The sequence below is a fragment of the Salmo salar genome, chromosome ssa10 (genome assembly GCF_905237065.1).
Source record: "Salmo salar chromosome ssa10, Ssal_v3.1, whole genome shotgun sequence".
Lineage (NCBI taxonomy): Eukaryota > Metazoa > Chordata > Actinopteri > Salmoniformes > Salmonidae > Salmo > Salmo salar.
In genome coordinates this window covers 16084385-16098595 of record NC_059451.1, presented here as the reverse complement: position 1 = coordinate 16098595, position 14211 = coordinate 16084385, and the positions used below count along the sequence as shown (strand labels likewise).

The 14211-nt window shown below is 45.8% G+C and overlaps 1 protein-coding gene across 5 annotated transcripts in view; it reads left to right on the top strand.

Moving 5' to 3' along the window:
• The window catches only part of palm1a (paralemmin 1a), a 65983-nt gene that overhangs the window by 24060 nt on the left and 27712 nt on the right, over window positions 1-14211 (top strand). For all 5 annotated transcript variants that reach the window (XM_014216048.2, XM_014216049.2, XM_014216050.2 and 2 more), the window contains exons 2-3: window positions 8280-8325; window positions 11132-11212. In XM_014216048.2, coding sequence (XP_014071523.1) covers window positions 8280-8325; window positions 11132-11212 — 127 coding nt within the window. The remainder of the gene's footprint in view (window positions 1-8279; window positions 8326-11131; window positions 11213-14211) is intronic.

Sequence of the window (14211 nt, the reverse complement as noted above, 5' to 3'; positions counted from 1 at the left end):
GACAGACTGACCAGGTGAATCCAGGGGAAAGCTATGATCCCTTATTGACGTTACCTGTTAAATCCACTTCAGTCAGTGTAGATGAAGTGGAGGAGACAGATTTAAAGAAGGATTTTTAATCCCTGAGACAAATGAGACATGGATTGTGTATGTGTGCCATTCAGAGTGTGAATGGGCAAGACAAATATTTAAGTGCCTTTGAACGGGGTATGGTAGTCGGTGCAAGGCGCACCGGTTTGAGTGTGTCAAGAACTGCAACGCTGCTGGGTTTTTCACCCTCAACAGTTTCTTGTATATATCGATAGTCCACCACCCAAAGGTCATGCAGACAACTTGACACAGATGTGGGAAGCATGGGAGTCAACATGGGCCAGCATCCCTGTGAAACGCTTTTGACACCTTGTAGAGTCCATGCCCCGACGAAGTACTACTGCTAGGTTTTACACAGTCAAATGTAACAAATATATATATTTTTTATAAAGCACTGTACAAATGATACATTTGTGACATCAATATTAAAAAATACAAATAAAAAATACAAAAATGAATCAACACAGTAATATGAGATCTGTGTGTAAAACATGTACATTACTCACACACACACACACACACACACACACACACACACACACACACACACACACACACACACACACACACACACACACACACACACACACACACACACAGAAACACACACCACCTATCTTATACCAGAGCTGTGTGTTGGGCTAGACCCATTTGATCACCCAGCTCACTGTTCAAACCCTCAGAGTCCTCTCTGACCACCAGGTCACAGCACACCTCAGATTCACTTCCAATGAAATGTTCAACAACAAAAAATGATAAACCTTTAAATGAAATAAAAATGTATAATAAAAAGGGCATGATGTACCAGTTTATGGTCAGTATTCATGAGTTAAGGGGGCCAGTAGTCTGCAATACCCCCAGGCATTAGAGCCAAATGTGTTGATGCTGGAAGTCTTAACATTCCCACAGAGATTGACCACATGCATTTTGTCTGGCCCCATATTGATACATTTATCATCCTATCGCTAATGACAAAAAGTTTCAAGGGCTAATATTGTGCAACGTAACAATTTACGCATTTATGAAATATTTATAAGGGGACATTTTTCATGAAAACGAAGCAGTTTCTGTGGAAGGGGAACAATCTCTTCTTTGAGGCCTGACCAAACCCCCCTGCCGTTGTTTGTGCTTCATTAAAATGCACACGTGACAGTGAGAGAATTAGCTTGTGAATGCTCCAAGACATATGATCTTCATTTTGGAGAATTCCGAACATTCAAAGCATGCACTGACTCAGTACTGCAGCTGAAAAAACAAAACAAAATCCTGGCTAGATTGTTAATTTGCAGAATAGACTCACCTCTGCTCTTTGACCCACTAGTAACCCTCTGAATGTTTCTGCACAGATTGATTAGTTCATCTCCTGATTTTGCCACTCAAACAGCCTCCATCAAACCTCAGCATAGCCTGTACAGATTGGTGGATAGCTTATACTTATTGGTAGATAGCCTTTACTTATTGGTAGATAGCCTTTACTTATTGGTAGATAGCCTTTACTTGTTGGTGAATAGCCTTTACTTATTGGTGAATAGCCTTTACTTATTGGTGGATAGCCTTTACTTATTGGTAAATAGCCTTTACTTATTGGTAGATAGCCTTTACTTATTGGAGAATAGCCTTTACTTATTGGTGGATATCAAATCAAATTTCATTAGTCACATGCGCCGAATACCTTATAGTGAAATGCTTACTTACGAGCCCCTAACCAACAGTGCAGTTTGAGAGAAGAATAAGAGATAAAATTAACAAGTAAAAATAACAATATACAGGGGGGTGCCGGTACAGAGTCAATGTACACGGGTACCGGTTGTTTGAGGTAGAATATACATGTAGGTAGAGTTGGGGGGGGGGGGGGCAATGCAAATAGTCTGGGGGTAGCCATTTGACTAGATGGTCAGGAGTCTTATGGCTTGGGGGTAGAAGCTGTTTAGAAGCCTCTTGGACCAGGACTTGGCACTCCGGTACTGCTTGCCGTGCGGTAGCAGAGAGAACAGTCTATGACTAGGATGGCTGGAGTCTTTGACAATTTTAGGGCCTTCCTCTGACACCGCCTGGTATAGAGGTCCTGGATGGCAGGAAGCTTGGCCCCAGTGATGTATTGGGCCGTTCGCACTACCATCTGTAGTGCCTTGCGGTCAGAGACCGAGCAGTTGCCATATCAGACAGTGATGCAACCAGTCAGGATGCTCTCGATGGTGCAGCTGTAGAACCTTTTGAGGATCTGAGGACCCATGCCAAATATTTTCAGTCTCCTGAGGGGGAACAGGTTTTGTCGTGCCCACTTCACGACTGTCTTGGTGTGTTTGGACCATGTTAGTTTGTTGGTGATGTGGACACCAAGGAACTTGAAGCTCTCAACCTGCTCCACTGCAGCCCCGTCGATGAGAATGGGGGCGTGCTCGGTCCTCTTTTTCCTGTAGTCCACAATCATCTCCTTTGTCTTGATCACGTTGAGGCCTCCTCCCTATAGGCTGTCTCATTGTTGTCGGTGTCATCAGCAAATTTAATGATGGTGTTGGAGTGGTACCTGGCCGTGCAGTCATGAGTGAACAGGGAGTACAGGAGGGGACTGAGCACGCACCCCTGAGGGGCCCCTGTGTTGCGGATCAGCGTGGCGGATGTATTGTTACCTACCCTTACCACCTGGTGGAGGCTAGTCAGGAAGTCCAGGATCCAGTTGCAGAGGGAGGTGTTTAGTCCGCGGGCCCTTAGCTTATTGATGAGCCTTGAGGGCACTATGATGTTGAACGCTGAGCTGTAGTCAATGAATAGCATTCTCACATAGGTGTTCCTTTTGTCCAGGTGGGAAAGGGTAATGTGGAGTGCAATAGAGACTGCATCATCTGTGGATCTGTTGGGGCAGTGTGCAAATTGGAGTGGATCTAGGGTTTCTGAGATGATGGTGTTGATGTGAGTCATGACCAGCCTTTCAAAGCACTTCATGGATACAGACATGAGTGCTACGGGTCGATAGTCATTTAGGCAGGTTACCTTAGTGTTATTGGGCACAGGCACTATGGTGGTCTGCTTAAAACATGTTGGTATTACAGACTCGGACAGGGAGACGTTGAAAATGTTAGTGAAGACACTTGCTACTTGGTCAGCGCATGCTCGCAGTACATGTCCTGGTAATCCATCTGGCCCTGCAGCCTTGTGAATGTTGACCTGTCTAAAGGTCTTTCTCACATTGGCTGTGGAGAGCGTGATCACACAGTCTTCTGGGTACAGCTGGTGCTCTCATGCGTGTTTCAGTGTTATTTTGCTCAAAGTGAGCATGGAAGAAGTTTAGCTCGTCTGGTAGGCTCGTGTCACTGGGCAGCTCTCGGCTGTGCTTCCCTTTGTGGTCTGTAATGGTTTGCAAGCCCTGCCACATCCGACGAGCGTCGGAGCCGGTGTAGTACAACTCGATCTTAGTCCTGTATTGATGCTTTGCCTGTTTGATGGTTCGTCAGAGGGCATAGTGGGATTTCTTATAAGCCTCTGGGTTAGAGTCCCGCTCCTTGAAAGCGGATGCTGCCTGTAATCCATGGCTTCTGGTTGGGGTATGTACGTACGGCCACTGTGGGAATGACATCATCGATGCACTTATTGATGAAGCCAATGACAGATGTGGTGTACTCCTCAGTGCCATTGGAGGAATCCTGGAACATATTCCAGTTTGTGCTAGCAAAGCAGTCCTGTAGCTTAGCATCTGCTTCATCTGACCACTTTTTTATTGATCTAGTAACTGGTGTTTCCTACTTTAATTTTTGCTTGTAAGCAGGAATCAGGAGGATGGAATTATGGTCAGATTTGCCAAATGGAGGGCGAGGGAGAGCTTTGTATGAGTCTCTGTGTGTGGAGTATAGGTGGTCCAGAGTTATTTTCCATCTGGTTGCACATTTAACATGCTGATAGAAATTTGGTAAAACTGATTTAAGTTTCGCTGTATTAAAGTCCCCGGCTACTAGGAGCGCTGCCTCTGGGTGAGCGTTTTCTTGTTTGCTTATTGCAGAATACAGCTCATTCAATGCTAACTTAGTGCCAGCCTCTGACTGTGGCGTTATGTAAACAGCTACAAAGAATACAGATGAAAACTCTCTCGGTAGGTAGTGTGGTCTACAGCTTATCATGAGAAACTTTACCTCAGGTGAGCAATAGCTTGAGACTTCCTTAGATATCGTGCACCAGCTGTTGTTTACAAAAAATACAAAAATGTCCTTTCCTGTCCCGCTGTTCTATCCTGCCGGTACATCGTATAACCAGCCAGCTTTATGTTGATGTTGTCGTCGTTCAGCCATAAGCATAAGATGTTACAGTTTTTAATGTCCCATTGGTAGTTTAATCTTTTCATAACTCGTCGATTTTTAATTGTCCAAAGATTGCACATTGAGGGAAGTGGGGGTTTATTAGATTGCCTTCGAATTCTCAGCACACAGCCCGCTCTCCGGCCTCCCTTTCTCCGCCTCATCTTCACACGGATCACGGGGCTCGGGGCCTGTTCCCTAGGGAGCCGTATATCCTCTGCCTCGGGCTCGTCAGAGTCATGAAAGAAAAAAAATAATTCTGCTAGTCCGTGGTAAGTAATTGCAGTCCTGATGTCTAGAAGTTATTTTCAGTCATAAGAAACTTTAGCGGCAACATCATGTACAAAATTAGTAAAAAAATAAGTTATGAACAAAAAAACATTCGGTTGGGGGCACATAACACGTCTGCCTTCTGCTCCGGCGCCATTTAGATAGCATTTACTTATTGGTGGATAGCCTTTACTTATACAGACTTTGATTTGGCCTAGCTGGGGCTGAGGCATAAAGCATGTGTCGCTGTGTATGCTAGCATCGTTTATGCAGTGTCCTAGAGGGTGCTATAGGTAGCATTCAGATAAGTCAGCAGCGATGGTGGCCAGCACATGGCTTTGTCCTGTCCTGTCCCTCTCTCTCCGACCTGTCAGCCCAAAGCTGCTGACTGGGCACACAGCAGCAAGCAGGCATTTCCCCCAGACAATAGCCCATACATGATGCAGCTCTGCTGAATTCTGCATACTCGGACCCAGCAGTCACAGCCACACATAGCATTAGCCTGGCGTAGCATTTAAGAGGAGCTACGCTAATAGCATTCTGCCCCCGAGACATAGTATCTACGCGAATGAAAATGTCTGGTAGACATGGTCCTAGGCTGAGTTCTGCTGTTTCACCTTGAGGCCCTAGTTGTGAATTATAACCACCCGCTCTCCATTTTCTCTGCTTACCCCCTCAGCTTCTCACACCATTCTCCACTGTAAGCCAAGCAGCCAAATATATTTCACGTAGGAGCCCCGAAAAACCGCATGATATTTTTACAGGTGGTGTGTGTTATATGGGGGGGGGGAGTCCTAGGGGATGGGAAACACATGTTGGGGTGGCAGGGGTTGTCGGGGCCGGCGGGGTAGGGCTGTAGCGCAGGCCAGGCATTCCTGCGTTCCCTCATGGCATGCCGTGTGTCTCATCTTTCAAACGGGGCTATCAGAGGGGGGCCGTTCCCGACCAGCACACTCCCAGTTTGGGATGGAATGGTGCTAGGGGTGCTTGTAGTGGTGGTGGTGTCTGGGTGGGATGCATACCTCTCCTCTCCCTCTCTTCTCCTATCAGAGCATGCTCTGATACAGAGCTCTGAGGCTTCTCAGACGGGCTGTCTGTCTTGTGACCTTCCAGGAGGCGTGCGGTCAGTCATTACGCCGTGTGAGGCATTGTAATGAACATGAAGAGTCACTGTCCCTGTTGGAGAGAGAGAGAGACACTGTGTGCAGCTTGAGGTTTCCCCTACCGTGACTTCATAACAAATTATGTCTTGATGTCATATTTTGGTATTGGAAGTCTAGCAGTTTTTCGGGGGGATTTTGCAACCTGCCTGTGGAGAAAGTGAGGGGAAACATTGGCAGCCTTGCATCCTGTGTTCTCGCTGGATGCTCTCTCTCTCTCGACACTGTTCCCCTGCAGTCTCCTCCAGGAAAGAATTCCTACATTTTCACCCTCCCCCTCAAAAAAAAAACTATTGTGAAAAAAGATGATATTGAGCCAGCTTGAGCCTCAGCTTGTCTCTCACTCTATTTCACGCTCAACTTGTCTTACTGTTACTTATCTAATTATGTCATTACGGTGTCGGACATCTTGGCTAGCACACGAAACCCAGAGTGACAATGCATTGCTACGGTTGTAGATCGTTCTATTAGATGAGGGCTCTTGAGTAGTGCACTCACTCAACTTGGTCCTTGCCTATTCTACTAAGCTACTACTAAGCTACTGGCCATTGCTGCTTGAGGCTAGATTATCCTTTTCGTTATACTTTCTCTGGGGTTGAAAGGTCAAGGAGAGGCTGTCCTTCTGGCATTCTTACACTGACCTATCAGAGATGAGAATTGGAGCGTAGAGACAAGGGCTGCTGCACAGTAGGCATGGCAGATCAATCCTCTGGAACCTGGAGGAGCCAAATGAATCCAGGGCCGAACTCAAACTGGCCAGAGAGAGGACCAATCCTGACTAGCTCTGATGAAATGGCCCTGGTGTGATATAAACACTGTATGGTTTGGCAATCTTTAACTATTGTTCTGATGTAAGGGTAGACTTGGCCACAATTAATTTGAGTTTAGTTACAAATATAATGCGTATAATGATTCAAATGTGTCTAATAACACAAACTGCAAACTGGACAACAGTTGTAGCCTACTTACACTGTAATTACACTATACCTATCTACATATGAAGCTACAGTACCAGGTAAATACTGTACGTAGGTTTTTTGGGCACTTCATCTAAAGTGGGACCATATGACATTCACCGTGTGCTAATGTGTTTTATTGTGTTTGACTGTGTGAATATGTGGCCGCACATTTTTGTGGCCTGAATATCTGGAATCGATTAGCCAGGCATGCGCTTGAGAAACATTGTCAACAATAGGCCTACAGCATATTATCGCCCGACATCAATATTTTCTTTGTTCAATGACCCTTCCAATTTCTTTCTTCCTGTTTCGTAAGATGAATGGAATTACCTCGTGTGGTGATTGGTGACTGTTCATGTGCATCCTTATTTCCTGACAAAGATATCAAAATGTGAAAGTGTGAGGTGGACGTTCTACAGAATTATCCATGGTATCTATTTTATAAGTCAATACTTTCTTTAAGGTGTTGGTCATATATTTTCTGTTTTTCTGAAGTCAAAGAACTTGTGTGGGTTGTGGTAAGTCGTACTGTTGCCAATGAATCAGCTATTTGTGTGGTCGTAATTTTTTGGGGGCTTCATTCCACCTATTGAGTCCTATGCACGAGGTGTTACTTTCTTTGCTACAGTATTTGTTTTTTATTTGGGGGGGGGGGGTCAGTGATGTGAACTAATTGAACGGACATAATTCAGCTATAGTCCAGCAATTAACCATACACATACAGTATTGCATATACAGTATGACTAGGAGTTTATCCAGGAAAGAATGTGTGTCGGAAAGCTGATCTGCACATGCTCTGAATTCCTCAGGTATGAAAGCATAGACGCATACATATGTTTCCTCTCTAGTAAAACGCTTGACAGGCAGGAATTAGATATTACGACTGTCAATGAGACTGGAGGATGAAATCCAGATTTCTCTCTCTCTCTTTCTCTCTCTGTGTGTGTGTGTGCACGTTTCAAGTTTCACATTTTATTTGTCACATGCAGTGAAAAAAATAATATATCCCAAATACCTCCTCCCTATCCTTCTCTCTCTCTTCTCTCTCTTTCTCTCTCTCTCTCTCTGTGTGTGTGTGTATCATCATGTCCTTCTTCTTTCGATGTATTAGGTCTTACTGCCCGGTATTCTTTTCAATGAATGCTTTTGCAACATTGGGTTACCTCTTGTTTGTTTGAATTCGACGGCGATAGAAGGAGAGGGTGGGCGATGTTTGTTCATGCCTGTTTGTGAAATGAAGTTAATAGTTTGTAATTAAGGTAACCAGCGGTGGAAGGAATGCAACCTGGCCTTTCCCATACATCTCATTATGTTTTAAATGCAAAGAGACCCATGGTATCCAAAACCACAAACCTGGAAGGCCTGGCTATTTCTTAGAATGATGTCTTCACGGCCAATTGTCTTGTGGGTTTCTTGTTAAACAAGTTAACTAGCTCTCTCTCTCCGCCCCTCCCTCCCTTTCTTCCCCGCTCCCTACCTCTCTCACCCCCACCCTTTCTCTCTCTCTCTGGCAGGATGTCTGAGGGGCTGTCACAGCAGGAGAGACTCCAGGCTATAGCGGTAAGTGATGAGATCCTCCTGCCATATGTGGCTCACAACCGTTACACTTTCATGGCCAAAACACTTACTATACAGTATAATGTACACAGCGCACTCCGACATTACCGCGCAGCGAAACGATTGCAATTAATATGTTTATATACGGTAGTAGATGGACTGGTTTTGGTTTGATGGATTTGACGGGAGATTTCTTGCTCCACTTTCATTTCCGTCTCGAAGCGTTCCACGAGCGTATCCTCTTTAGTGGCTTTAATCATTAATGCCAACCGACTGGGAAGGAGAAATAAAACCTTTTGATCCCTAAGCCCATGGCTTTCAGCGTCTTCCTCCGAAGACACCCCCAACTCTCTCCCCTCTCTCTACTCTCTCTCTCTCCCCTCTCTCGACTCTCTCTCTCTCCCCTCTCTCTACTCTCTCTCTCCCCTCTCTCTACTCTCTCTCTCCTTCCTCTCTTTCTATATCTTTATTGCATACACACACACACACACACACACACACACACACACACACACACACACACACACACACACACACACACACACACACACACACACACACACACACACACACACACACACACACACACACACACACACACACACACATACCCTATCACACACACCCTTTCACACACACAACCCTATCACACATACACTCAAACTTCCCTCCATTTTGTTTTTAGTTTTAGTAAGCCACAGAGAGGGGTAATGCAGCCTCTAATGCACCAATCGATCTGCACACACACACACACACACACACACACACACACACACACACACACACACACAATCAATCGATCTTTAAAGATTTTGCCTCATTTCTTTTCTCTGTCGTATCTCTTTATTTCTTCATCTCCCTCTCTCAATTTGTCTCTCCTCTCAGTCTTTCAATTTCATTCTGTCCCTTTTCAATAATGCTGCATGAGCAAAACTTACAGAAAGACTTAGCCAGGGCCAGTGCTGCAGACTGCACAGTTTAAATGGGCACTGTAAATATCACAAGTGTCAATGCTAATAACACTCACTTCCAATACATTTCCCACCACTCCCTTCCATAATAATGATAAAGTCTAAGGCAACTTAATACAGTTATTCTTCCCACGTGGGAATCAAACTCACAGCTGTTGTGTTGTAAGCTTTGTGCTTTAACCAACTGCGCCACTGGGCCAGCCATCTTCCTTGTGCCCTTGGTTTCCCCTTCTATTGTTGGGACAGGTCATACCATTCTCTCCTCTTCACCACGGCCCACTGCTTTCAGATGAAGCTTGTGCTGATGTGGCAGATATACTCTCTCTCCCATGTACCATGTTGGAGCCAGGCGACAGTGTGTGTGTGTGTGTGTGTGTGTGTGTGTGTGTGTGTGTGTGTGTGTGTGTGTGTGTGTGTGTGTGTGTGTGTGTGTGTGTGTGTGTGTGTGTGTGTGATCTGCAGGTCTTCTCATAGGGCCACAGATAGTGAAGTGAACTTTTTTCTTCGGCCAACTAGGGTGATTGCTTTTAACAGCATAGAAAGAGAACAATCCCAAATCAACCCCTAGCCCCTACCACTATGCCCCGACAAAGGCCTGGGTTTAGGGGCGAGTGGATTCTCTCGGATTGGACTCTAGTTGGCAGGGTTGTGTATTGTATTTCTGTGGAGCTGGCGTCTCTGAGAGGCAGGGCAGAGAGGAAGTCATGCCCAGTATGGCCAGACCTTTTAAACATAATACCCTGTCACAATGACAAATGCACGGCCCATTGTGTCTGTGTACGCGTGCGTCCGTGTGTGTCTGTGTGTGTGTTTGCATGCGTGTGTTCACGTGCGTGTGTGCGCGCATCCATTTTTGGGAGGTTGAATATGAAGTACAAGTCGTGTTAGGGCACAAGAGAGGACAGTTAAAGTCACGCCGTGTGTTCCTATCACCTTGAATCAACCATTTCTATAAAACCTTCTCTATTCTCAACATAGAGCACATGTTGATTTAGATTAGACAGTTTATTAGCACAATACGAAGTTCAGCCCAGAATGTCCTTTCGTACAACTCATATCCAGCCTGAAGGAGGGGCTCATCACTGTCAGTGATGTGGACACCGAGGGAACTTGAAGCTTTTCACTTTCTCCGCTGCGGTCCCGTCGGTGTGGATAGGGGCGTGCTCCCTCTGCTGTTTCCTAAAGTCCACGATCAGCTCCTTTGTTTTGTTTTGTTGAGGGAGAGGTTATTTTCCTGGCACCACTCCGCCAGGGCCCTCACCCTCCTCCCTGTAGGCTGTCTCGTCATTGTTGGTAATCAGGCCTACTACTGTTGTGTCGTCTGCAAACTTGAGGATTGAGTTGGAGGCGTGTATGGCCACGCAGTCATGGGTGAACAGGGAGTACAGGATGGGGCTGAGCACGCACTCTTGTGGGGCCCCTGAGTTGAGGATCAGCGAAGTGGAGGTGTTGTTTCCTACCTTCACCACCAGGGGACGGCCCTTCAGGAAGTCCAGGACCCAGTTGCACAGGGCGGGGTTCAGACCCAGGGCCCCAAGCTTAATAGTCAATAACATAGCACATGCCAAAGTCTGTAATGGTTGCAGTTAAGAGCTCTTTAGGAGGAGAGTGTATATGGTTTCCTCTGTACTTAGTAGGGGGTAATGGCCTGGTAAAGCTTATCTCTGTATATTTGGCCCATGCAGGAATCAAACTCACCATCATGTTGTTGCTAGCACTTTGCTACAACTTACTTAGGAACCTTCAGGGTTCCATAATCCATCCGTACTATTTACTGTTGGTTTATATTGAATGTCTTCTCCCCACATACTGACTGTGTTTTTCCTATGCTTCAACAGGAGAAGAGGAAGAGGCAGACAGAGATTGAGAATAAGAAGAGGCAGCTGGAAGATGACAGGAGACAGCTCTCTCATCTCAAGGTAAGAAGGGGGACAAGATGGGACACTGGGGGAACACTGAGGGTTGGATGGGACACTGGGGGAACACTGAGGGGTGGATGGGACACTGGGGGAACACTGAGGGGTGGATGGGACACTGGGGAAAACCGAGGGGTGGATGGGACACTGGGGGAACACCGAGGGGTGGATGGGACACTGGGGGAACACCGAGGGGTGGATGGGACACTGGGGGAACACCGAGTGGTGGATGGGACACTGGGGGAACACCGAGGGGTGGATGGGACACTGGGGGAACACTGAGGGGTGGATGGGACACTGGGGGAACACTGAGGGGTGGATGGGACACTGGGGGGAACACTGAGGGGTGGATGGGACACTGGGGAACACTGAGGGTTGGATGGGACACTGGGGGAACACCGAGGGGTTGATGGGACACTGGGGGAACACCGAGGGGTGGATGGGACACTGGGGGAACACCGAGGGGTGGATGGGACACTGGGGGAACACCGAGGGGTGGATGGGACACTGGGGGAACACTGAGGGTTGGATGGGACACTGGGGGAACACCGAGGGGTGGATGGGACACTGGGGGAACACTGAGGGGTGGATGGGACACTGGGGGAACACTGAGGGGTGGATGGGACACTGAGCATCCAGCTCTTGGGTACAGTTATTTTGGTTTCACAGTACAACAGGATTGGGTGCAGGAGTGTTGGAAAGTACAAATATTTTTTACTTTGAAGAGTGCAGTAGTGCCAACGTTGTCACGGCAACCCCTCAGAGAATTTGGAAAATGTCTTAGCCGTCCGAATCGCTATCTCTTATTTCACTTTCATCTCAGACATTTTGTATGTAGTTGGTGTTTTTAATTGAGCTCAAGATCCACCTAGCTAGCACATAATGTTCTGAGAACCATATGTTTCTTAAAGGTTGGTGAGAGTGTGGTTGTCCTTTGGTTGTTTTGCATACAACCTTCCCACAACTATCTGGGAATGTTGCAGGATAGTTTTGGAATATTCTGAGCACATTTAAGGAACTTGACAAAAAAAATTATTTTCTTGGTATTTCATTACTTTAACGGAACGTTTCCTAAAAGTTCAAACATGGTTACATTTAATTAGATTTTTGGTAATGTTCTATGAACGTTCTTCAGCTGGTTTGACATTGGGAATGTTCTCAAATAGTTCAGAGAATGTTAAGAAACAACGTTCTTCTGTGCAAATTTCAGTACTTCAGCATAACGTTTCCTACAAAGAAAACATTAGTAACGTTCAAAGAAAGTTCTAAGAATGTTATTTAAAAACAAATACATTCCATTCTCATTGTCAACAAAACTCTCTCTATCCTCTATCTCAGTGGTCACCAATCTTTTCTGAGTCAAGATTACTTTCTGAGTCAAAATGCAAGCCGAGATCTACCACAACTTAAAAAACATAAGCCTATGCAACATTAACCAATTAAAAACTGTTATGTAGCGATGAGGCTTGTGCAGTAGGCTATAGGCCCAATACATTATCACTGCATATTGGCTATGCTTGAATTGCCCTGCCAGTGTTGTTATTCTCAGACCATTTAGAAATTATATATATAAAAAAATAGGTATATGATTACGCTGGTAATAGATCATTTGTTGTATTAATTGTGAGGCATTGCTGAGTGAGCATTTTTTTGGGGGGGGCTGATGCATGCATCTGATGGTCAGTCTGAGGGGAGGGAGCAGCGGTGAGGCTGCCTCTCACCCGACTCACCGTCCCTCCGCTCTCCCTCCCTCCCTCCGCTGAGAAAAGGGGACACAGTCTTCCAGCTGATGGCGAAACTGAAGTCGCACTGCATTATTTCTGCCCCATGCACCAATTCATCCTGCTACTCCTATGACCAGCGAAAGTGAACACTTATCAGCACACTTTGCTATACTCATTCATCGCAGCTGCAGTGCTGGTTGTAGTGTGAGTGGATGTAGAGAGAACGCGCATTTTATGGCTTATAAAAGTGTTGACGGCGCTGAATAACAACTTAAACATGAACTTACTTATAAAAACAGCAGCTCTTTGCTGCATTCGTTGATTCTCTCTCTAGTCATGGTTTTACACGTTTTGAAATCTCACAGCACCAACTTTGCTGTGCGTTCGAGGATTCTTTTTTCAGTCTATGGCTCGGGGAAACTGCGTCGACACGGTGATCTGAGCTATCTGATTCGCCAGCGGTAGGCATATACTGTAGGTGCACTTGATTTGCACTCTTGGCCTGCCGGGTAGGCAGAGTTCTACCTTCAGACACATTAAGTGGTTCAACATTGGAACACTTTGCTAGGGCTGCTGAGTCAAGCGCACCTACAACCAACAATGCGAAACAAATAAAATAAATTGGGGTCTGTTTGAATAGTCTAAAATAAACAGCTTTGTATGAGTTTAAAAAAAAACATAGCATGCTAGCCCCATCCTGGTGGCCCAGTGGACTACTTCTTCCATGGATAGAGAACAGAAGACCACTGACGCTGTGCCACAATAAAAAATACATGTGTTTGCATGATTAATGTCTTAAGTAAATTCATTTCCATGTGTCCAATCTGTGCTTGGTGTTAACAGTTAAACTAAGCTAGCAGTGTTATTAAAACATTCAGTAAAAGTTTTAAGGAAGTGTAAGGGGTGCGTAACCGGTGGCAGGGAAGTCAGCCGCAGGAGAGCAGAACTAGGTAATAGCCGGAGCAGTTTAATTCCAAAACCAGCGGCATCAAGAAAATAACAACTCGGGTACAAAACCCGATGCGCACCAGTCGACATGTGCACAAGCACTTACAAACAAACAATACCACACAAAGACATGGGGGGAACAGAGGGTTAAATACACAACACGTAATGAGGGAATGAAAACCAGGTGTGTGGGAAAACAAAACAAATGGAAAATGAAAAATGGATCGGCGATGGCTAGAAGACCGGTGACGTCGACTGCCGAACACCGCCCGAACAAGGAGAGGAACCCGACTTCGGCAGAAGTCGTGACAGGAAGTTATAAAAAAAACT